The following is a 26,348-nucleotide window of genomic DNA, read 5'->3' as shown; positions in this document are numbered from 1 at the left end:
GCTGAGAGTCACACAGGTACCCACTGAAAGCAATGATCTTACTAGAGAAGTCACTCAACGTGGCGTTTGTCCTGCGAGATACCAAAGCTTCTGGGCCGGAAACAAAATGTATGTGAGGGGTATTTGCCCCCAACCAAACCACCTTAATATAATTTATTCTACTTTCCATTCCATTTCAGATTTAGTTTTAATAAAGTAATGCAAATCATTTAAAGAAAAAACCTTTAATTTTAAATTCTGATCTAGGCATAAAATTCATTTTTGTATCACGGTTAAATTCAGTACAAACTATAAAAATGTTAACACTGGAGTTTCAACAGAAATCTAATAAGACCTCTTAGAAAAATTATTTAAAGAAACAACAGCAAGTCATTTACTGCTATGAGGTTAATACATAAAGAAAAACACATTCACACATTTTACTGAATTTATCAGTAAATAATTTTAGCCATAATACTTATCATAAAATTAAAAGTTTAAAAGTTGCGTGTGGTTCCATAGCAATTACAATTTGCAATAAAAATACTAAGCCAAATCTTTTTTTCTAACAGGAACAATGCTAGCTTTAAAACGACTGAAGTTTGCACACCAAATGTGAACAGAGTAGGTGTATCATAACTTAGCTTAAATTAAAGTGGAAGATGGTAAAAACTAGATGCTTTTAACTTTGAATTGCACAAGGAAAATATCAGGGGGGAACAAAATTCAGAGCCATCCTTATTACTTTAAAAAATACTAGATTATTCTTATATTAAAAACATTAAATGAATCAAAGCCAGACAGTACTAAATTTTTACACAAACTTCTTTCGTATTTCAACGTTGTTTATTGAGGAGTGAATGAGACTACTGCCAGACATGCCAACGACACTTCACATTCAAGGGCTGGAAGCTGAAAAGCTTTCCAAACTGAGTCACTGCATAAGCCTTTCGGGGAAAAGAATCGAAAGTGACATAAAATAACATCTTCATGCTTGTTGTTTTTGTCTTCAGCTTTTTTTCAATTTTTGGATCTACTAGTTTGCTGGGTAAAAGGCTTCTTTCTACTGTACAGAAAGACTCACACTCCAATTAATAGAATTAACACTAGATGTACAGCAACTTGTTTTAACACACAGCTAACGCTGAGGAACTGATCTTAAAGCTGTTTTTGTCCTACATCTCCTTATATCTAGTGAGAAAACTTAATTTTATTTCCCTTTCACCTTCACATGGGTGGGTTATACCAATAGAAAAATACTCTTCAGTGCTACTGCAGGGCTCATGGGACTTCCTCAGTGGTGTGGAAGAAATCCACTTAAACACCATCCTGAAACCCAGGGCTTCTCTTCCTGCTGTTGTGGCTTTGCAGAAGAATGGCCTACACACAACTCTACCGTTCTCTTTTGCTCAAAAACAAAACAAAGAAACCTAAACAAAAGGGTAAACGTTTATTTGGAGTGAGTTCTCTGGTGGTGACATTAAGGCCCTTCAGGCAGAGTTCAGGAGCTCCTGTACGGCTGCCTGCTGCTCGGGACTAAGCTGCGCTACGCACTCAGTCCACAGTCCTCCAGACGTCTAGGGAAAGAACATTGTCACACATTTAGATTCGGCGAAAATGGTCACTGGGAAATATTTTAATAATCATCATTAGGTAGACTGAAATAATGCCAAAATACCTTCTTTCCAGTAGATTAGCCTCATGAACATCATTGCAAAAGCAAGAAATCTTTTCATTTCTATAAAGTTTATTTCATTTACAGTAAGTTTTCTCATTTTTGCATTGATAAAGCTACACTTTAGCTTTAGGTGACACATTCAAGTAATCTATACACATGAATTTAGGTAGGAAAAGTCATTGGTAGCTGACAGTTTTATTACTATTAAAATCTCATCTTTTTTTCTTCACAGATATGCAGAAAAACTTCTACATAATGAGTATGTGCTAGTCTCAGACTTAAGACAAAGGTTTTAGTTTTAATAAATAATGAGAATATATGGGTAGATTATAATAAGTATAATCCATTTGAGGCTTGATGACAAGAGAATATAAAAATGAAATTTCCTTAGCTAGTTGGATTTCTATTTCCTTCCTCTAAATAGAGAAGAATATGAAAAAAAAAGCCAAAACCAAGTAACGTTTTTAGTTCTTCTTCCCCAGTTTAACCAAACCAGCTTACCTGTACTTGGCGAACTACATTAGCCAGACGTTTGGCACAGGGATCTTCATGTTTAATTGCCTCATGCATTTCTCCTTCTGCAATTATACTGAATATTTTGGGCAGATTGGTATTGTTAGGGCCAAGAACGATTGGGTGATTGCTGAAAAAAGAAAGAGAAGAAAACCACTGTAAATGAAAATTATAATAGGAAATCACTCAAGCACTCATACTTTTCTACACCTTTCCCCCAACACTGAATTTTGTTATTAGGTCTTTATACAATGATTATGCACTCACTAAAATCAACTGCCTTTAAATTCAGTAGGAGGAAAACCAGCTAATTTTACTTATTAGCTTTTCAGTTTCTTCCCATGTAAATTTTATATATATACATATATATGTATATACACATATGTTAAAAAAACCCCAAGATATTACTAAGAACAGTTCCTTAACACAAATTTTATTTAGACACTGCAAAATGGTTTCTAAAATAAATCTGAAGTTCAAAAAGATAATACAGGCATTCTAAATGTAAGCCGGGAAATAAGCTCCAGTCAAGTTTGATGGAAAGAAACCTAACAGTGAATCTAATTAGAATTCCAGTCTTTTTCATTAAGAAAATTCCAGAGTAGTCATTTCCAAGGGAGAAGATTAAATAGCATGATGGAGAACTGGTCACTTCAGAGGCAGGAGCAGGTAAGGAGTCTCCAGGATGGCTGTTACGTTCCTTAATGGTGATGTCCTCCCTGTGAAGACTCCCAGTATTTGTGTGAACAAGAACGTAAACAGGCATGAAGGAATATAGCCATTGGCCTGTTTCTACAAACTCCAGGAGATGAGTGGTTGTAGCCCTTGGATTTATTTATGAACTAAAAGGAGTAATTAATAGTGCCAGAGCCCGGATCCAGTACCTAGGGGAACTTGGACTTAGAAAAACAGACCACCAATGAACACGGCTTTGATTTGATAGCTTCTATAACCTCCAAGGTTGTTGCAATTCTTAGCTATACTCACAGGCACAAAATAACACTATTAATGACAGAGGTCTGGGGCCAGATCCTGACTGCCCGTCTGGTATATTTCCCTTATGCCACCGATTTTTCAATCCAAAGAAAAACACTAGTATTTCAGAGGGTCAAATAATAGTACTAACAATGTTCTTTGATCCCATTCTACTAATGAATGGTATGTCAATTATACCTCAGTAAAGCTAGTGAGTGAATGGATGAATGGATGAATGAATGAGTGGGGTGGGAGACAGAACAGAACCTTCCTTGAACATCACATTCTATAATGATCTATTGAACTGAGTTCCATAAAGAATAACTCAAAACTAGATGTGCTTATACGGCACTCTTAACTGTGATACGGCTTCTTAGCCTGATTTATAAAGACGGCACTATTATAACCTACACACCTGGAAGCTGTGCACAGGAAGCACCGCGTCACGGGAAGGGAAGGAAATAAGGCCTAACCTGCCCCATTTCTTACCTTTCAATCAGGTCGCAAAGATAGTTGAAAGTCTGAACAGCTTCTTCTTTATCCTCATGTAGTGGAAGCCAAGACAGCCAATGTGGGAGGACTTCTTCAACGTTCACACAATCAGGCTTGAACTTCATAATTTTCCCTACTGCCGAGATGCAGTTCTCCGTAGCATTGATATTTTCTTTGGTCTTAGAATCAGCAGACTGAATAACTCTTACCAGTAGTGGAAGTGCTTCTAAAAAAGCATTTGAAAAAAAGTCATTTAAAGTCTCACATTTTCATGCAAATGCCCATAAATATTTCTTATCTTTGGTCCACTTATGAATTATAGTGAGGCAATGTTCAAGTGTAAGAAATGTCTGTTTTTGTGACTGCAGAGCCAGCCACGGGGAAAGGGAGGCGCCCTGGCGTGCTCAGAGCACCTGCACTCCACTCGTCTACCGGCCCCAGTAGGTCAGCAGCCTCCAGATTCACCCTCCTCATCACCTCGGTGTACTGCAGCTTCTGAAAGCCGCCCCGCTATATTCCTGCGCTGAACTTACAGGGACCCCAGTAGGTTTTGAAAGTACACCCTCCAAGGCCCAGACGGACTGCACCCTGGGACTGGGGCGAGGAGGCTCTGTCTCCACCCAGGTCTCACTTCCATTTCTATGAGAACAGGGTGGTGAACTCCTAAGTGCTACAGTGAGGTGTCTGAAAAAGGAGAAGAGAACGAAGCAGCGTATGTTTGCGGGGGCGGGCGGTGTGCGGGGGGAAGCAAGGCAGGGATAACAGGGACGCCTGGGATGAGACGCACATAGCGTAACAGAAGTACCTGTACAAAAAGGACGATAGTTGTCTCCGCCGTACTGTGCCATGACTCCCAGGCCATACGCAGCTGCTTGCCTGACTTCTGGGCTGCTGTCACATGTGTATTGGAGCATTGGCCTTATGAAATATTCTGCATATTTAAATGAGGCTGGACTACAGTGTTCTATGACATCATCAAAGATGCACAAGCCCCACTGTCTATCTGGCCACGGTCTATGTAGACACTACAAAAGAGATACTCTTTTAAGCTTTGACTATTCAGATGAATGTGGTGCTGGAGTTTTTATGGCCAGCCACTTTGACAGACATTACTGTGGCAAATGTTGTCTGACCTATTGTTTCAACAAATCAGAAGACAAGTCACTGTGTATTAGTTAATAAAAGACATGAACTAATGGAACAACAACAAAAAAAGATCATAAAGAAACACTTATTCACTATAGGCTGTCATCTTACATGGATATTCCTGATATAGGTAATGAAAAACAACATAGCAACAATCAGTTCTTGTGAATAACAGCCCTCAAATTACTACATAGATTTAATAAAGTATAGGTTTAAAAGACTTGGGTGATTTGTTACAGAATTCCACAATCTGACATTACCAAGTATCAGGAAGAACTGACAGCAGCAGCTATGTATATACATTTACTTTACAAAACAGATAACAGCAATGCTATATTTAAAAAACACAACAACAGTAAAAGCTGCAAAGATTTAACTTTATAGTACTGATTCAACAGGATGTCATATGTGCCTAAATCATTTTAAAAAAGATACTGCAGTACTAAATCTCATAAAACACAAAATTGAAAGCCAAAAAAACCCATAAATATCTGATGATTGCTTATAATTTATAATACATTTTTAAAATTGAACATATAAGGCTATCATCCAGAATCTATGATTGCTGGTGGTATATAATAAGGATCAAAACGGAATTTTCTAGGGTCTACTGAAAAACAAAAACTTGCAACCATTTTGTTTCCATTTGTTAATTCAGCAGGGTATAGATAATCTGAAATAATAATAAATCAGTTCTATGCCTTCAGACTGTATTATAAATTAACTGAACTATGGAAAACCTAATCAGTAAACTTCAAGCATATACTGATGGAGAAAATATCCAGGGCAATGCAATAAACTTGGTAAATTAAAGAGGTACAGTGGAAACCATGATTTCTACGATCCATTCTGACTTGAAAGTGTAAGTTTTCAAATGCTGTAAGGAAAGATTTCCAGGTCAACTATCTAAAATAATTGTCAAAAAGAGGTAACACTTACAATTAGGTTGACAATTAACGGAAGCAGCTGTTCAAACCATGGTAACACTTTTTCCTTGTAGCTACTGAATATTGAGTGTAAAATGTCTGACACTTTGGTCAGAATATAAACATCATTATCATCCTAAAAAAAACAAACACATACATACCCATATGTATTTAAAAAGTATCCCCACTATTATTAACAGTAACATTTATTATAAAAAACATAAGAAAAGTACAAAATTAAATTTCTCTTCATTTTCTTAAGGGCATAGCAAGAGTCCAGAGACTGAGGTTACCCCAGTGATGTCTCTTGTCTGGCTATGGAAAGAAAGGAAGGAGTGTGGTAAGTATTGCACTTACTGCAAATACTTTTCTTGGAATATATTTAAAATATATGGTTGAAAAATTAACCCAAATCTCAAAGATCTGAAACAAGAGTGATTTTACTTTACTATTTTTTTGTCTTCTGCAAGAACGTTTCTGGTTTTGGAGCAGGATGGTGGGGCCAGTTATTTACATCCCTGGGAGCAACGTGTGCGTCAGCATGCGAGCACCCTGCAGAGGACTGGGATGACCTGCACATGTCAGCACCGGTCCCCCAGACGGCCACATGCCACATGACAGACCCTAAACACACAGCTGAAACATGTTTGATGGCATCAAGTGGTTTGATGGTGACAGAACTGAGTAACAATGTGAAGAATTATGTCAACCACTGCATGTATATTATTTATGGGGAAATGTGCACAATTCTGTGGTCCAGTGGAGGGACAGCTGGTGTTACAGAAAGATCTGGCCTTAAGCATGAGATTGTCAACAGTGAGGCTGTAGGCAGTCATTTAACATCTGAGTTTGAGTTCACTATCTTTAAAATGGTGAAAGCACCACCAAATATACATGATTGTTGTGAGAGTGTAGAAGAAAAAACGAGGTGAACTCCCAAGTGCTTTCATATGTGAGGTCATTGCAACAAAATGCACACAAAGCATCCAAAACACAAATCAGCTAATTTCAAATTACTTATTCTCTAAATTAATAAATGAAATACATGTCAGATTTTTCTACTAAAGATTAATAAGAAGTACATCTTATGAGAAGTCAGATGAATCAGAAACTTAAGCATTATCTTCCAGATGCAAATGGTCGTGTAAATTAAGTTCTAAATGGAATAATTTACCTCATCTTGTAGTGATTCTTCCACCTGTTCATCATAGTCTTCATCTTGTCTTTTAACTAAAACACACCCAAATAAATGTCTTTAAATGGTCGCCAAAATGGTCAAGGATTACATTCAGAAATAAAAGCATGGAAAACTTACCTTGCCGCAATTCTTGATTTTTAAAATGTTCTTCAAGTTTAGCTTTCAATATACCTCCCAACTCTTCAAAGTGTTCATTATTAAGGCATCCATCTCCCATGACTTCAATGCACTAAAACGAGGTTGAGGAAAGAAAGCAACTCATAAGGTTTAAGTGTTTTTGGAGTCAAAAGTTAAACTCCATTAAGAATCAGATGGAGGGACTTCCCTGGTGGCACAGTGGTTAAGAATCCACCTGCCAATACAGGGGACCGGGTTCGAGCCCTGGTCCGGGAAGATCCCACATGCCACGGAGCAACTAAGCCCATGTGCCACCACTACTGAGCCTGCGCTCTAGAGCCCGCGAGCCACAGCTACTGAAGCCCGTGCGCCTAGAGCCCATGCTCTGCAACAAGAGAAGCCACCACAATGAGAAGCCCGCGTACCGCAATGAAGAGTAGTCCCCACTCGCCACAACTAGAGAAAGCCTGTGCGCAGCAACAATGACCCAACGCAGCCAAAAATAAATAAATAAAATAAATTAAAAAAAAAAAAATCAGATGGTGGTGTGAGAAAAATTAACATAACTCAGTACCCTGGAAAATTAATGATTAAATGAGTAAATCCACTTGGTTTGTATTTGTTACCATACCACTATTTTAAAGAGAAGAATTTAAAAAATATTTTTCCTTTAAACATGTCCTGAGCACGTCTTAAGTGCCAGGAATTATGGTGGATGCTGTGGATTCAAAGATGGAAAAGACCAGCTTCTAAGGGGCTCAGTTACCACATGCGTACTCTGTACAAAGATGGCACTGGAGAAAGGCTACGCTTGTGTTACAGGCGGAGGGAATGATACAGGCAAAGACATGGAAGCATGCGTTCTTTGGAAAAATAAAAGAAAATCTGAACTTCAGGAGTGTAAATGGGGACAAATAAAGAATTTTTAAACCAAACTGCGGAGCAAGCTATGGAGCTGTGAGCAATGGAGATGACGAAGAATATGGGAAGGGGAGTGACTCAAAGAGCAAGTTAATGCTTGAGGAAAGGCGAATGAACTATGAGGAAAAGAAGGAATGGCTTCCGGAATAGACCAAGTGAAGCTATTTCAATAGCAAAAAGAAGAGATACGGCAAAAACAGAAGGGAATTTAGGGGAGAGAGAAGAGGACAGAAACTAGACATGACTTGGATGATGACAGCCAAGTTTCTGTAGTTGGATTACCAGGTAATGATGATGGAAACTAATGAAGACCAGAATACAAGAAGAGCTACTCTCGAAAAGAAAGAAAAACAAAAAGAGTGAAAGCACCAAAATATTAAACATTTTTGGTAGAAAAAGAAAATTTTCTGTTACAGCATTAAAAAAAAATCCCCCCATTTATTTAGCAAGACTAATAAATGGACACACAATCTTATACATATTCTTGAAGAGGAAAATATTTACCTTTGCAAAAGAGTGCATTATTTCTGAGAGGACATCTGAATCTGGTTCTGTGCCAATGGCCTTGATTAGAGCGTCACACATAAAATGCCACATCTGTGTGAGATACTCAGGACCACGAACTCTTGCACATTCCAGGAGAAGAGGCATGGATTCTGCTGCTGCCACTCGAACACGTTTTATTGTTAAGGAAACGTACTCACTATCCTTAGATTACATTTAGTGTAATCACTATCCTCAAGACTGTGGAGTGCTAGGCAACTTCTGTTCATCTAAGACTGCTCTCCAAGAGCTTGTGTTAAATATAACCTGTGTATAAAAACAGAAGTCTCCCTGTCCCCAAGACATACCTCCTGTCTTTCCGTCACCTACAATGTAACAGGAATGAAGGCTCAGATGTAACCCCTAAACATAAAAATGACTGAGGAAGGACCTGGGACTCTCACACTATGTCTCAGAATGTACCTATCCCCAAATTTGAGGTAATGCATGTTTCTAACAAATGCAACTGAAGCAATGACTTTACTAAAGAAAACTACTGAGGATCTCTTCCTGAATCAGCCTCTTCAGTTTTCGATAAAGATGAGTTGCCTCTCCCTATCTAACACCATTTCTAAAATAAGGTCTTGAGACTTCCTCTTAAAAATAATTCTGCTCTGTCTTCAGGCATTATGGGAAGTCTGCTGGGCAAAAGCCATCTTCTGTAAAGGATGCCGCTGCAGGATACTGCACGAAGAACTACAGCAAAGGGGCTCTGGAGCCAGACAGATCTGGGTTTGGGTCCAGGCTCTACCATTCCATTGGGCTGTCATTTTTTTTAACCCATTTACGAAAGTGTGTGTGTGTGCACGAAATGGCATAAAAACCTACCTATACATATTAATTACAACTACCATTACATTGAGGAGGAAAACTTTCACACAGATTTACCAAGAGACATTTCTCCCCAGAGGTATTATCCACATTTGAAATGAGCTATATAGAAAGTTAAGTGCTATATAGAAAGTTAAGTACTATAAGTTGGTCTCTAACTTGTTAAAAGGTCTTGCTTAACATCACCAAAAGATAATCGGGAAAAGCAGCAATTATACACAACCATAAACATTTGCTAATAAAATAACAATCCTTAAAGCTCTTCAGTGCTCCACAGAGAACTGTCAACTAGAGGATAGTTGACATTTTCTTTTTCATGTTTTCGGCACAAGTGAAACAAAGGCACTTGCAAAGAACCAAGTTTATAACTTGAAACCACTGTCAGTGCAAACAGAATACTGGTGATGTACACTTACTTTGGTTAGCACAAAGTCTAATACTTCAACAGCCTACAATTTAAGTAAATCTAGAAATGTTTTCTGTTCAAAAACTATAGGATATCATCATGGAAATAAAATTTCAGTAGAGGGACCATGAGTTTCACAACCTGTTCCGTGTACTCCACAAAGCCTTCTTTTAATTCCTTAGCATAGCAAACCTGAAACCAAAGTATTTGAAGAGAAAACAAGACCCATGTTAATTTTGATGTATTAATATTTATTAACAAACTGCAAAACCATGAGGACCACAGAATGTTATATCCTAACTAGAGCTAACTACATTTAGAGCTGTATGCAGGACTGTGAAATTAATCTTTTAACTAAAGGGAATTGTAAAATGGGAAAGGACCATGAAACGACTGTAGTATATATTGTCATTCGAAGGGGGGAATACTTCATATTCTTATTTTGTGGGGGGGAAAATTTAGCAAAAGTTTCAGCACTCTGAAAATACTTCAAACAAAAGATGCCACTTAATTAAGGCAACCTAAAATTTAAAAAAAACCCAAAACCTGAAAATGTAATCACAGCACATCACTTCTGTAAATCTGCAGCAAACAGGCTTATGCTATTCTGAATTTTAAAAAAATCACTTCAACAGTGAAACAGAAAAAATTGTCTTAAAATAATTGTTTCTTTATTATCTTTCACTACATGAAAAGAGTTGGTAATTCTGTAGAAGATGTTACATTTATATTTGTTCTCAAGTTGAGCGATACTACAGAAAATCCAAATTGTTTATTAATTATAGGCAATTAAGTACTGATAAGAATAAGTTCAAGAAATATGTTTAAATTAATTAGAAAACACAATACTTTACTAATACAAAATAAAATTTAAGCCATTAACTTTTATTTAGGCTTACTTAACTGCTAGATTTGTAATATACCATACTCTCTTTTTAAAATACTTTTTTATTGAAGTTTAGTTGATTTACAATGTTGTTACCAAAATCTCTTAATTCTATTTGTAAAAAAAAAAAAAACAACAAAAAACTCTCGCTATCTACAACACATGTTCATGAAGGTTTAAAAAAGGAAACTCAAAGAGAACATACATAGACCCCATAATACCACACAAAATAATCACTGTAAACATTTTGATTTTCCTACCATGTCTATCTTTTTTAATACAATGAAATCATACCAACTTTATCTTTAATACTGTGAGCAGATTTCTGTTCATTCAAAAATATTCCTTAGCCACTACTATACACTAAACACAAAACAGGCAAAAATCCTTCCCCCTCAGGTAGCTTTGTAATGGCTGTGTAATACTCCAGGGCACAGTAATTACTGATCATCTTCCTAACAATAGTTATTTGGGCTATTCATTTCTGTTGTTGTTGTTATTAAAAACAGCACTGGTAATGAAAGGTTTTATCCACATTTCTTTAGGATGGAAATCCATAAGTGGAAATGTTGGGTCTAAAGGTTTCTATATTTTATTTATTAAAGAATACATTCCTGGCTCTTCAAAATAACTTCTTCAGCATCCATGAAAAGCACTCCTATGAAATATATATACATAATATACATAAGTATATACATAATGAAATATATACATATACATTATATTTATTCATTATGAGAAGTTGTAAAACAAAGTTCAGTAAACATTATAATTACCAGCATCTGACAAGCAGTTGACTTTTCTTCCAGTCCTGCAGTTTTAATACCAAAACTTTGCTGATCTCCAAGGTTCACAAATTCCCAACCATCATCATCACTCATGTTCTCCATGTCTTGGGCTATTAACAAAGAAGCAAGCAAATTCATGTTAAAAATGATAACAAAGAGGAATTGTACAACTGCCATGTCCTCATGAAGACACCTACTATCTAAAAGGGCTACTTCAGGCTTAATTGAAGCTGTCTTCATTAAAGGTCCCATAACCACTGGAAGGTACTGCTGAAATTCTTTTCCAAGGATTTTGCACATTCTGGCCCATGCTGAGATCATGTAAGAGATCTGGGGAGAAAAATTAAAAATTAAATTAAAACTGATTTTTAATAAAAAATGGATAAATAAGACATAAAGAAAGCCCCTTCCCCATTTCATGGAAACAATGTTTTTACATTCATGGCTCTTTAAGCAATAAGTGCATTTTCTAAGGTCACATACTTAAAATGTTCAGAAACCATGGAAAATCACTGTGAACTTCTACACTAGGATACAGACAACAGCTGAGGCAAAAGAGACCAGGACTCTGTCTTATTTTTTCCTACTTTCAAGAACTATATATTTCAAAATACATAGTTTTCTCTAACAGCATCTGAATCATGTAACAAAGCCCACTTAAACATATCAACCCTTAAGCACTAATTTTCTTGAAGGCAGGAACTTACCTGACTTGGCCTACTGCCTAAAGTTCCATTCATTAAACACTAAATACCCCTTTCTCCTAGCTGTTTAAGTTTTCTGTGTAAGGGGTTGTCCACATTTAAGACACCTCTTCTACTACTACTGTGTTTACAAAGACTTAATCTACCTACAGAGAATCTGGTTCTAATTCATCCCCATGGCCCCAAAAGTGATTTTTACCCTCCGACATCCATCTATATATTTGTCTATTTCACATGCCTACATGTGCAAACGCACTCCCCACTCCTAATTTAAAAAAAAACAAAACAAAACAGAACAAATTTTTAAGTGCCTGGAAAAAGCATTTTGAAGTATGGCAGACATTACAGGGTGGCTGTGCAAAGCTAAAATTTAAGGCAACGATTAGGGATTGAATGCTCATGGTACAGTAAACACTGTGACTATCATTAAGGTCGCGACAGACACTCACGACGTTCTTACTACAGGGTCCTCAGTACCCACCACCGAGACTGGTACCAGCCGTGAACTATGCGTAGAAGTTAACCAGCCTGAGGTGGGAGGGTTCTTTCTAAGCTCAACGAGGGCTTGTTCACAGGCAGAGAAAAGAGCATGACATGCTCTAAAACTGCTGGGTTTCCGTATTTCTTTTGCTTTTGACAGGGGAGGGAAGTCATCTGGCATGCAAAGGGCCAGGAGACATCCACATGGTGATGTCTAGTAAGGGGCTGGACAAATGAACCCTGAATTCAGCGACAGATGTGAAGTCACAACCATACGAAGGAAAACCGAAGCCGTGCCTATGGATGACGCTGCTCAAGGAGAGTGAAGAGGTCAGAGAGCCTGGCACGACAGATCCCCAATGGAACCAAAAACTAGTCAGAAGAGGAGCAGCCTGGAATGGACCAAGGAAAAAACGGTGTGCCAAGTAGAAGGAAAACCAGAAGAACGTCTCTGAAACCACGGGCTGATATTATCGCCAGAAACCTATTACCGGATTTCTTTTTTTTAATCCATTTAACCCTGAGCTATCGACCGAAAGGATGCAGGCGCATGTGAGGGCTGCTTCACCTGAGGGTCATCGTCTTCCATATCACTGAAGTCTGTCTGCGTCTTCAATAACAGCTGCATCACATCTGATGCATCTTGCATGAACTGGAAGGAAATATTTGGGGAAAAAAGACACTAATATTACTCATGTATATCACATCAGAGAGGCACTACTGCTACCCAATTTTTGTTTCTTGTGTAATAATAAAACTTTCCCCCCAAATCTATTACATTTCCCACACGGGTTATAACACCTCAGATAAAAGTATTATATTGAAAATTTTTCATCTATATTGCAATGGACTTAGTGCTTTTTCTAGAAAAATACATTTTCCAGCGAAGGTCAAAATGAATTGCAGTATAAAGACGGTTCTAGTGGCATCAAGTTTTGGTCCATGGCTTATGTATTTCCAGCAGTAAAAAGATAATCCAAATCCAGAAAGACAATTTTGGGTTGCTCCATAGAACTGTATGATTTTCATTTAACTCTCTGCATAGTCTGGCAATCTCCATTGTATAAACTGTTTCAAAAACAGTTTGAAAGCCAAAACGCAGAGAACAGAACATAAAAATGTTTTATTGGTTAGTTTCTCAGTGTCTCCCAGAAAACAGTTTATAAGATAATAATGCTGGTTTTGGAGGAAATCAGACAGAAAGGTTCTATATTGAAAGCTCTGAGAATCAGAACATGAGGGGCTGATGACAGAGGAGCTTCTTTTGAATAAGCTTTGACAGGTCTGAGATGTTAGCTAGGAAGAAAAACGCACTGGCCAATCGTCCTTGCTAATTATTTTCTGAAGAACTATATGCATATAAATTTCTCTTGGGACACTCAATGCTTTTTGGATTAACAGAAAAGCAACTGGAATGTTCCCAAGCACATGTTCAAGTGGGTGAAACTAAACATATGGGTCTTGAATTCCACAAGCCTCCATAGAGACAGACTGTACCCATAAGAGAAGGTTTCAAGAGCTTAACTGAGTTAAGAAGAAACCTTAATATTAGCGATGAAAAAATGAAGGCAACAATTTATTTATATATAAAATTAAAGTTAATATGAGAGTAAGATGATGGAAAAAAACAAGTATCCAGAAAACCATTTATCAGAAGGAAAAAACCCTCTGGTACCCTCAATACCTCCGCAGCCAAATTCAAACAAAAAATTCGACGTACTACAAATCACGTACTTTTTCCTTCCCAACAGCCAGACCAATGAGGCTGATGCATTCAATAGTTTTTCCTCTGAGAAGTCTGAGTTCCTTTTGAACTGCATTCTCAACAATGTGCTTCAGTGATGGCATAAATAAGTCATAGTAGGGGACAAATTTTTCTTCTGCAGTATCTGCAACTGATGCGATAGACGTCACAACTTGTTCCAAAACTAACTTGGTGCCTTTCTGAATCAACTAGAAGGAAGACACACAACATCAACCACACAAATGAGAACATGGAAGAAACACTCCCTGAAAGTTCCCGAGGGCTTTTCTGAAACCGCAAGCTGAGCCCACCCTCCGGCAGCCACACTGGAGACTGTAGGTCTTAAAGCAAATGTTAAGAACCGAGCCAAACTATTTATATTTATGTGTGATGCTCTCTCCTTAACACAGCGCTCCTGAACTACTCCAGATGCTCCTCATGCCGCTCGTCAACCACAGCCACTCTCGGCAGAGCTCTTTCTCCTTGTACCACAGGCCCCAACACACCTTTAAAAGGTCAACTTACTCCCTTCTTTTGCATCTCAGCATCTGCTCTGTGTTTAATGTCATGGCTGGCCTCTGATCTCACTGGAATGCCTTTCTTCCTTGGCTACTCTCTCTTTGCATTGCTCTTGCTCACATACTTTACCCTCCGCCCCAGCCCATCTTAGCAACTCCTTCCTTCAGTCTGTATCTCACATACTGGACCCATGAGGGGAGGGGGGATTATACAGAGCCACCCTTCACACTTCAGCCCTTTACCCAAATCTACTAGTAATGTCACATCTGATCCATCAATTCCTGATTTAACTAACCTAACCGATCTGCCTTCAACTTGTCTACCTCTGTCTGTTTCCAGATACACACATGTTCCTGTATCATGTTCTTAGTTTGCTGTCATTGGACACTGAGCACCCATCCTTTGCTTTAATTAAACCCCCTTCTTGGCCTTCTGAGACATTATTTCCTCTCTTCCTCCCTGTTCTCCTTTAGACCAGTGCTAGGCACACTGTGGTTTACCAACTGTTACCAGTTCATCATGAACCAAAGTATAGAAACTGAGTATTAATATAGTGATTTGACAGTAACTTTATGTCTGCTGAATATAATAGTTAAACGGCTTTTATTTTGCATGTCCTTTTTATTCATTTCACTTTAGAGTAGAAATTTATTTTCATTATATTTGACAACAAACTGGGCTTCAATCTTTGCCTTTCTTACCTGAATCTTCTCTCTCTCATGATGCTACACTGACATCATTCACTTGTTTTTAGGTTGCCTCTTACTTAAGCTGAAACTATAAACTGTCTTCTATTTGGATGGCCAGGCCTTATTTTAAGAATTCAACATTTTTAAAACAAAAAGGATATTCTTTTTTACACGTTCTCTATTTCTCTCACCCAGGTTAGGAGAGTGGTCAACACTTTTTGCTTCTTTCTCTTTCATCTTTTTAAATTCAAACTGGCAGAAAGAAACTGCTAATGCTTCCTGAGAAGCATCTTTCAGAATCACTTTTCCTTCCAATTTCCACCATTACCACCCAAACTCACTGAACAATAATCGTATGATGGTCTTGCCTTAAATCTTCCCCATTTACGTTTATGTCTCATGTTGCTACTGTGCTAATTTCCTACAATCACGTTTTCATGGTTTCTTGCAGCAATTAATTTATGTAATTCCAAATTTACATAAATAATTTACAGAGTTCAAAAATAACTCTGGCTTGTTTTCCAGGCAATTCACATGCTGCTTTTACCTAACCTTTAGTCCATATCTTTCCCAAGTCTAATACTGAGCGGCCCATTCTCTGGTCAAGCCTGAATTATACTACTTAGAACAGCCTGCAATGTCTTCCTCCTAACTTTCTATTCTTTATGGCCATTCTGAAAAGTCCCTCTTTCTCCAGGTCTTACCTATCAAATTAAATTAATCTTTATAAATAGGGAGCTTAAAGATCTCGAAACTTACCTCTTGAAGTTTAAGGACCATGATGGAATGCAGATGTTTCACTAAATTATCTAAATATGGAATAAGCAGTGACTTGGGACAGTCTTCGGTGAAGTTAATGAGAGCGGCAGCGGCATGGGCCTGCACACGCTGATTGCCCTGGTCTTCCATGGTCTGCAGCAGAGCTGCAATCACCTGTGAAACGAAGTCACACACACAGACATTTTCAAATGCCATCCCTCTTCTTAGAGTTAGAGTGTCTGCAGACTCATTACTTACCTTCTCATGGAATTTCTTTTGGAAACCAGGTGCAAAATCTGTAGCCATCTGTCCCACGGCATTACAGGCTGCATACCTCACTCTGGGATGCTGGAATAGGTGCCTTTGTATTAGTAAAGGCAACAGGGTCCCATGTGAAACTAAGGCAATAATTATGAATCAAGTATTTACTGGTACTTACAGGATCTTGAAGAAAAAGCAAAACAAAATTTACTATCTCATTTAGAATTCCTTCCATTTGCTGGTGGCATCCTTCCCCGATGGCAGATAAGGCCATTAATCCTGCATGCCGATACTTCCAGTCAGCTACAGAACAGAATTACACAGGAAGGAACAGCAATTAGATACTACAAACACGTCATTCTGGTAGTCAGAAGTATAAGGAAGTTCTCCTTATTTGGAAAAGAGTAACAAAATACTTTTATACGTGTTTATTAACCAGAAAAATAGAAAAAGTGCCTGACTGGATTACTTCATTGTCACAGTGGTTATGTCACACAAGCATTTCTACTCTGAAAGTTAAAAGGCAATATGGTGGGTAGAGGGAAGGATAAATTGGGAGATTGGGATTGACACTACTATATATGAAATAGATAACCAATGAGAACGTACTGTATATGTATAGCACAGGGAACGCTGCTCAACACTCTGTAATGACCTATATGGGAAAAGAATCTAAAAAAAAGTAGATATATGTGTATGTATAACTGAGTCACTTTGTTGTACACCTGAAACACAACATTGTAAATCAACTATACTCCAATAAAAAAAAAAATGCTCTCACCATATTATAAAGGGGAGCAAATGTTCAGATCAAAAAAAACAAAAACAAAAAACCCAAAACAAAAGCACCCTGGGATCCTCAGTGTAAAAGGATCCTGAGAATGAAAGTTTGAGAACTGCTGGTATAAGGGTTAACTAAGTTGTACAAAAATCCTAAATTAGACATTAGACTTAATTTTTCCCTTTCCTTTGGGGAGCCCAAAACCCATGTAAAGATGAAGTCTGGGCTACCCTGGTGGCGCAGTGGTTGAGAATCTGCCTGCCAATGCAGGGGACACGGGTTCGAGCCCTGGTCTGGGAAGATCCCACATGCCGCGGAGCAACTGGGCCCGTGAGCCACAACTACTGAGTCTGTGCGTCTGGAGCCTGTGCTCCGCAACAAGAGAGGCCGCAACAGTGAGAGGCCCGCGCACCGCGATGAAGAGCAGCCCCCACTTGCCACAACTCGAGAAAGCCCTCACACAGAAACGAAGACCCAGCACAGCCAAAAATAAATAAATAAAACAAAAAAAACTCTGCTTGAGCAAAACCAAACTACTTCTCTCTAAAAAAAAAAAAAAAAGATGAAGTCTGTTGTAACTAATTCCTCTGAAAAATTGCCAATTTTTCCTGTTAAACATTAAAACTTTATTATTATTTATAACATTATTACATATATGCTTTAACTGTATTTCAATTACTCAATATACCATTAAGCCAAATTTCTCAACGAGGAATAATAATTCTAAGAAACCAATATCTGATACTAATCTTTGCATACTGGACACATTATTTTAAAGAGGAGTAAATAGACTTATTGTCGTGATCATTTTGCAACGTATACAAATACTGAATCATTACACTACACATCTGAAACCAATATAATGTTATGTCAGTTATAACTCAGTTAAAAAACACACAAGGGGCTTCCCTGGTGGTGCAGTGGTTAAGACTGCACGCTTCCAATGCAGGGGGTCTGGGTTCCTGGTCAGGGAACTAGGTCTCACGTGCATGCCACAACTAAGGAGCCTGCCGGCCACGACTAAGGAACCAGCAAGCTGCAACTAAGACTCGGTGCAAACAAACAAATAAATTAATTAAATTAAAAAAACACACAAAAATAAATAGTAAAGAAAAAAAATTTTAATGCATAAATATTGAAATAGAAAGATGTCTATATTTAGTTCAGACATTTTAAAGTTATGTCTCATATATTCTCAATGTGCAGAGTTCCTAGAAGTATGTTCAGCAAATGCAATGGTACTGGGATTTGAAAATGGTTTTCCTCCTTTGAATTTTAAGATTAAAAAAAAAATTGGGGGCTTCCCTGGTGGCGTAGTGGTTAAGAATCCGCCTGCCAAGACCTAAATGTAAGGCCAGACACCATCAAACTCTTAGAGGAAAACATAGGCAGAACACTCTATGACATAAATCACAGCAAGATCCTTTTTGACCCACCTCCTACAGAAATGGAAATAAAAACAAAAATAAACAAATGGGACCTAATGAAACTTAAAAGCTTTTGCACAGCAAAGGAAACCATAAACAAGATGAAAAGACAACCCTCAGAAAGGGAGAAAATATTTGCAAATGAAGCAACTGACAAAGGATTAATCTCCAAAACATACAAGCAACTCATGCAGCTCAATATCAAAAAAACAAACAACCCAATCCAAAAATGGGCAGAAGACCTAAACAGACATTTCTCCAAAGAAGACATACAGACTGCCAACAAACACATGAAAGAATGCTCAACATCATTAATCATTAGAGCAATGCAAATCAAAACTACAATGAGATATCATCTCACACCGGTCAGAATGGCCATTATCAAAAAATCTACAAACAGTAAATGCTGGAGAGGGTGTGGAGAAAAGGGAACCCTCTTGCACTGTTGGTGGGAATGTCAACTGATACAGCCACTGTGGAGAACAGTATGGAGGTTCCTTATAAACTAAAAATAGAACTACCATACGACCCAGCAATTCCACTACTGGGCATATACCCAGAGAAAACCATAATTCAAAAAGAGTCATGTACCACAATGTTCATTGCAGCTCTGTTTACAATAGCCAGGACATGGAAGCAACCTAAGCGTCCATCGACAGATGAATGGATAAAGAAGATGTGGCACATATATACAATGGAATATTACTCAGCCATAAAAAGGAACGAAACTGAGTTATTTGTAGTGAGGTGGATGGACCTAGAGACTGTCATACAGAGTGAAGTAAGTCAGAAAGAGAAAAACAAATACTGTATGCTAACACATATATATGGAATCTAAAAAAAAAAAAAAAAAGAAAATGGTCAGAAGAACCTAGGGGCAAGACGGGAATAAAGATGCAGACCTACTAGAGAATGGACTTGAGGATATGGGGAGGGGGAAGGGTAAGCTGGGATGAAGTGAGAGAGTGGCATGGACATATATACACTACCAAAGTGAGAGAGTGGCATGGACATATCTACACTACCAAATGTAAAACAGATAGTTAGTGGGAAGCAGCTGCATAGCACAGGGACATCAGCTCGGTGCTTTGTGACCATCTAGAGGGGTGGGATAGGGAGGGTGGGAGGGAGGGAGATGCAAGAGGGAAGAGATATGGGGACATATGTATATGTATAACTGATTCACTTTGTTATAAAGCAGAAACTGACACACCATGGTAAAGCAATTATATTCTAATAAAGATGTTAAAAAAAAATAAATAAATAAAGACTCTGCCTGCCAATGCAGGGGACACCGGTTCGAGCCCTGGTCCTGGAAGATCCCACATGTCGCGGAGCAACTAAGCCCATGCGCCACAACTACTGAGCCCGCGCTCTGGAGGCCGTGAACCACAACTACCGAGCCCGCGCACCTAGAGCCTTGGCTCCACAACAAGAGAAGTCACCGCAACAAGAAGCCCGCACACCACGACGACGAGTAGCCCCCGCTCACCACAACTAGAGAAAGCCCGCGTGCAGCAACGAAGACCCAATGCAGCCAAAAATAAATAAATAAAATAAATAAAAAATTGGTGTTTACTATTTAAAGAAAAAATAAAACTATTTTTAAAATAAAGTGGGGTATATAGTTAGTTACTAGAAAATATGCATCGTTTTAAAGCCCTTTTCATATGAAGTATTAAATACACCTTTGGATCCTAACTCCAAACCTGGGTGTAGGGCAAGCATCACTTTCCTATTTTTTTTTTCTTTTTTAACAGACAAGGAAACAAAGGTCCAGACTTGCTCAAAGCCATACATTTAACAGCAACAAATCTTTATTAAGAGTTCATTGCCATACACGTGAAGGCTTCTGCAGCCAGCTAGTTATGTTGTAGCAGGAACTTAAATTCTTTAACTACAAATCACAAGCAGTTCCACAACATATCTGAAGAATGGCATTAAGCAGTGGTGAAACACTGATAGCTGGGTGACCGTGTGTAACCTTTCATGTCTCTGGGCTTTACTTTCTTCATCTTAAAAATGGAAAAGCTAGATTCTTTCTAGTAGCTTTTATAGGTTGAGCAACCTGTGATGTTGACTGTCTCTATCCATTTGGGGAAAAACCCCTCAAAATTTAGGGAGTAAAAACAGGAAAAACTATTATTCCAGGCCCAGATGTAAAATGACATCACTAAGAAGGGATAATGGTTTTGGACCACGGCTTCTTAGGATAAATAAGAATCTTACAGGATAAGGAGGACCTAGGTAAAGGCTAAGGGCTGGAGTTCTCAAAAATTCACTTTCATGTGAAGCTGGTATTCTGTGATTCCAGTTCACTACTTTAAGATCCCAAATCAATGGTTTGACCCTCAAGTCTGTCTCTTGTAATACATGCTATAGATACACATGCTCATACATGTAAGCCAGGATTTCTGTAGAAGAGTGTATGCAGTAGCATTATTTGTTATGAACAGAACTATTATGGTTTAATGGGGAATTGTGGAATGCTAGGTGGCTGTTAAACGAAAGGAAGCCATCGGGTGGTGACATGATACACTGTGGAGCGGAAGCATGGCATCTGTGTGCTATACTCACGTTAAACACAACTGCACACGTGCGTAAACGAGGTCAGAGACTCAAGTCTCAGAGGACTGTTAACAGTGGCCACCCCTGAATCTAAGTTAAGGGACTTTCAGTTCATACACTTCTGTATCTGAATTTTTAAAAAACGTCAAGCACATTAACTTTGTAATTAAAAGGACCAAAACAACAACTTTTGTTACTGATACAAATTACAGGTACAAGGCTAACAAATGACCAAATATTTGCTAGGAATATAAAAGGAGAAATATAGAAGTAGCTTCTCCTCTAGAAGTAGGTATTTTTAAAAAAATAAAAGATATTAGATGAAGGAAGACTGTGAATCAAATACATGCATACTTCATAAACATTCAAATAATGGCGTTTTATTTAAATTCAAATTTAGATATTTCTGGCTAGGGAGTAAATCTGTCAATTTTCCTTAGAATTTTTAATTTTTTCCCATATACTGAAGCCCATTCTGGGGAAGGAGAATTGAATAATATTTGCAGTATTGAGGAAAAAATATTCTTTACTGTAAGACTGAGTGGTTCTAAAGATGACTGAATAGGATTCTATCAATATGAGAATTAGGTTAAACATAGAATATAAAAAGGCAAAGACTGACTTTTAGACACAGTCTAAGCATTTGTTAGAGTTTAAGATTTGGAAAGCCACACTCCACAATTCTAGCATTTGAAAGAGATAACAGCTTACGATTCTGAAGCATCTGCATAATATGTTCCTTGATCATCGGCAGGACGAGCTTTCCACCAAGTCCACAAGCCATTCGGTCTAAAGCACTCTCACCAGCAACTGCATTGCTACACACAAACAAAATGATGTAATCGCGACATAAGCAAAATACACGAGAATAGGACACTGCATGGATATATTTCTAAACATGTTATTAAACTGAGACTGAAGAATTAATTCAAGTGGTCTTTCTAATATATGTAGTGAAGTTGTGGGTTAAAAACCCTAGAGTTTAAAAAAGAGGGGGGATAAAATTTTTATCATGCCTCATTGTGGTTTAAAAGTCTTATGTCTGAATCTGATCTTTCAAGCCTTTTCCTACTCCCCCCCACCACACCACTCACTGGTTAAAACTTTGTTTCTGACACTTTCAAGACTCAGAGGGGTAAGCAGAGTGTTTAGGAGAGCTTTGTGTATCTCATTTCCTGGAAATATATTCTTCAAACCTATCAGTGGGGAGAACATAGAAAACTGAAAAAGGTACTGAGCCGGTATGTGATTTTTTCCTCACTGTGAGCTTATTCATCTTTAAGGGGTGCAATTTGCATCGCAAAAAACTATGCATTGGTGAAAGTCAATTCTAGTTTTTCTCCCCGAAAACTGAAGAAAAATTTGGGCATAAAAGCCTTTGCACATTTATTCTGTTTTAGAACTGCAAGATCAGCAATGAGTTTGTCATGTGCATAATCTTTAACTGTTCTGTGTGAAGGCAAGACGAGAAAGATGAAACTATGACCTTCAGAACAGGTTCTTAGACTTAAACTGACCTTGAAAATATATTTACGCCCTATTTACTCACAGTTAAAATCTTATTCACCCAGTCCAGAAAAAAAATAGCTTCATAACCATATAAATTTAAGTGCCTTTTACAGGGCAAATTAAGCCAGGTAGCAGCACATAACAGTAACTGAACCAGGGCAAGAAAACCTGATTGGAGCCCAGTCTTCTCTTCAGCCCTATTTGATGATTTCCAGTCAAGGATTATTTTCATACTTCTAAAGAGTATTTAGGCCAAAAGTCAGTCATTTTTAATGACAGGATTAAGTTTCAAAAAGACACCATATATTCTGTAAATCGAATGTCTAATTCTATCTAATATCTGTTATAGTAGCTTACACCAACTACCAGTCTTTCAGGGAAATAATTTCAGTTCTTTTTAAGAAAAGGAGGTAAGGCAGTATGATGCACTGGGAAGAGTAAGAGATATGGTATTAAGCCCAGTCTACTAACTGGCTATACAACCTTGGACAAATCACTCAATCCTCCCTCTCCATTTCCGCATCTATAATGTGATACTATACCCTTTAGGACCACTGAAAGAATCAAATTAAAATAGCTGCTCTGAAGTGCTATGTTTCATATATGTAAGGAGCCATTATCACTACTTCACAGTGAATATAAATTGATTGACTTTTCCATAGGAATCTGTATTCATGGGTACTTACTAAGTTGAAACAAGTAAAATAGTAATTTCAGTGTTACTGTCACCCAGTGTATAAATCTCACCATTATTGCCTCCTCTCTATCCTAAACATAAATTGCATTATTTGGGGAAAATACAGGGGATTTGCTGAAACAACTATTCTAAGTTAAGGTCTATGCATATAAAGGCATTTATCACAATAAAGCTTCTTTATATATATTTTAGAAGATACTATTAAAAAATTCTTGAAGAAAATTTAGAGTAAAGCAGGGTAATAAAGATAGCTACTTTATTAAAGATAAGTATTTACAAAATTTGGTACAGAAAAACACACAACAGAGAAAGCCTAAATGTCCCATATTCCAAACTTATAAGTTTAACTTCAGATTTACGGAATACAGTGTGGGGAAGAGATAGGCCTTGTAATCCTAAGCTCTCACTGCCACCTGACCTTGCTCTATCCTGTCAAGGAAACTTCACGGTGTTTGGTCTGTGTGATTACCTGTCAAAATCATCATCTTCTAGTTCATCCGCATTTGCCCAGTCCTCATCCTCTTCAAGGTCAACCATCATGGCTAACATCTGAGGAACTAAAGAAAATAAGTATTTCATACCCGAAGACTGTCTCTTTAATTCTGTCAATATCACCATGTACTAACAATTTTAAGAAGTAAAAAACAAAGGATTTGCTTTGCCTCTAAGAGTAAAACAAAAAAATTATTTGCCTGTTCTCCCCAAATCTGGTTTGTTACATTTTTACCTTTTTTAGCACACTGGCTTTAGATCTTGTTCTTTTTAAGAAGTAACATTAAGGATAAAAGTCAAATATTCCAAATCGTATTACATCCTCTTCCTCCCTCACCAGAAGCAATCACCATAATAAAATCAATATTTCTCATTACCAAACTGTTTTTACACTTGGACTATAGTTTTCTCTATGTATAACGCATAGTATTATTCCAAGATTTTACTTTTACATAATAAATAGTATCACTATATATATCCTTTGGCAATTTGCTTTTTTCTCAACACACATGGATTTCATTTGCATTACTTCATAGCATTTCATTATATAAACACACTATCCTGTTGGTGAACATTTTAGTTGTTCCCAATTTTTTTCCTATTACAAAATTTGCTTTGGTGAGATTCTTATACATATCTCCTTGACAAGTGTGAGTTCAGGGCACGAAACTGTTACAAGTATCTTTAATATTACTAAAACCCACTGAACTGCTCTCCATAGTGGCGGCATAAACTTGATTCCTATGGGAAGTTCAAAAGGAGGCCTGTCTGTATATTGCACAAGGTGTGAAGTGCTCCTGTGAGTTCTCTATGCTCCACACCCTTCATCGACACATGATATTGTCAAACTTTCTGACAATTGGTATTTGACAATTGCATTTGTATTTATGGAGACTGAGCAGTGTTTAATAGCTATTTCAGATTCCTCTATTGCGAACTTCCTGTTCCCAGCTTCAATTTTCTGGACACCAAAACTTTGTTGATTGTGTGCAATGAACTACTTTCTCTCAGTCTGTGGCTTATCTTTTAATTTCACTTATGATGTATTTTTGGATGGTCAAAAAATTGTTCTAGTACAAATTTAGTAATGTTTGCACCTATGGTTTCTGACTCAGTCTTAAAAAAAAAATCACTTTCTACTATTAAAAGCTTTACTTATAAAATGTATCTATTATTTCACGTTTAATCAACCGAAAATTGGGTTTCATAGGCTATTTGAAGTTGGGATATGTTTTTCCCATAGAAATAACCAGTTGTGCCAATGACCTTTGATGAATTATCTTTTTAAGTCCATTCTGTCTCCATGTGAGTGGATCTGCTCCTGGACCCTTTCATCCTATCCAACTCATCTATTACCTGCACCATCAACAAACTCTAAATCTTCATAGCTGATAGGCAAGATCTGTACTTTATTCATCAAAATTGTCTTGGCTACTCCAGGCCCTATGTTCTTCCACACGAATTTTAGAATCAATCTTATCATGACCAACTCTATTGTGATTCTGGCTAAAATTATATTGAATTTTTAGTTTACTTTGAGGAGTACTGATATTTGCTTCTCCTATTAGTCTTTCAATGCATCATCCAATTTTCCCCACAGAGGTCCTGTACATCTTTCGGTTTACTTCCAGGTATTATAAGTCATGCCTGCTATTCTGAGGTTTCAGGGTGCTGTTGCATGGCCATCATGTTGGGTCCATGCAGTTAAGAATGTAAAAGTGCATTTCCCCAGATTCACCTGAGTTTGAAAGAACATTCCTTCTACCAATAAAATCTGTGGACTTGCACCACTCTCAGCAAACTTATCCAACAATTTTGCCACCTTAACACCAACTACTTAAAGACCTTTGACTTACTAGTCTGTGCAACAATATTGGTATGTTTTCTTAACATAGCAGCTGCAGTCTCAGAGAGGGTCACAATTACTTCAAGGGCAAGCTGGCGTTGCATATTATTGAGGCTAGTGTCTCCACACAACTACAAAAAAAGACATATTTGCATACATTTAGTAGTTTATTCACGGAAAATAAGAAACGGAACATTTACCTAAGTATTTAATTTACCTTCAGACTTAGCTGTAAAGTTGCCTCCAAATGAGGACGTAAATACTTTGGAACAGTGTCCGCAATCTCAACAAGGGATTTTAGGACTGAATCATCATTCTGGTAGCATGAGTCATTTACAGCCTAGAAAAGGTGAAATGAATAAAAAAATAAGGTCTGTGTTCAAGAGTCACTTTATGATGCCTCATTGGCCAGAACATCAAGAGGTAGATAACAAAGAAATACTAGTATTATTTTTCACTGAGTAATAACTTAG

The 26,348-nt window shown here is 37.6% G+C and overlaps 1 protein-coding gene across 1 annotated transcript in view; it reads right to left on the bottom strand.

The window, feature by feature from the left end:
• Positions 1-803: 803 nt before the first annotated feature.
• The window catches only part of IPO5 (importin 5), a 40,338-nt gene continuing 14,793 nt past the window's right edge, over positions 804-26,348 (bottom strand). Inside the window, exons 7-26 of the mRNA XM_059902783.1 lie at positions 26,093-26,215; positions 25,886-26,006; positions 24,007-24,094; positions 22,043-22,149; positions 16,734-16,858; positions 16,553-16,642; positions 16,295-16,468; positions 14,318-14,536; positions 13,152-13,235; positions 11,597-11,729; positions 11,388-11,509; positions 9,821-9,917; positions 8,450-8,622; positions 7,025-7,136; positions 6,884-6,939; positions 5,723-5,845; positions 4,443-4,662; positions 3,635-3,863; positions 2,159-2,300; positions 804-1,556 (exon numbers count right to left, since the gene is read on the bottom strand). Of these exons, the coding sequence (XP_059758766.1) occupies positions 1,470-1,556; positions 2,159-2,300; positions 3,635-3,863; positions 4,443-4,662; positions 5,723-5,845; positions 6,884-6,939; positions 7,025-7,136; positions 8,450-8,622; positions 9,821-9,917; positions 11,388-11,509; positions 11,597-11,729; positions 13,152-13,235; positions 14,318-14,536; positions 16,295-16,468; positions 16,553-16,642; positions 16,734-16,858; positions 22,043-22,149; positions 24,007-24,094; positions 25,886-26,006; positions 26,093-26,215 (2,625 nt within the window). The 3' untranslated portion in view covers positions 804-1,469. The remainder of the gene's footprint in view (positions 1,557-2,158; positions 2,301-3,634; positions 3,864-4,442; positions 4,663-5,722; positions 5,846-6,883; positions 6,940-7,024; positions 7,137-8,449; positions 8,623-9,820; positions 9,918-11,387; positions 11,510-11,596; positions 11,730-13,151; positions 13,236-14,317; positions 14,537-16,294; positions 16,469-16,552; positions 16,643-16,733; positions 16,859-22,042; positions 22,150-24,006; positions 24,095-25,885; positions 26,007-26,092; positions 26,216-26,348) is intronic.

This window comes from Balaenoptera ricei, chromosome 18 (genome assembly GCF_028023285.1).
Source record: "Balaenoptera ricei isolate mBalRic1 chromosome 18, mBalRic1.hap2, whole genome shotgun sequence".
Lineage (NCBI taxonomy): Eukaryota > Metazoa > Chordata > Mammalia > Artiodactyla > Balaenopteridae > Balaenoptera > Balaenoptera ricei.
The sequence above is the reverse complement of the archived record's forward strand: the minus strand, read 5'-3'. Positions and strand labels throughout refer to the sequence as shown.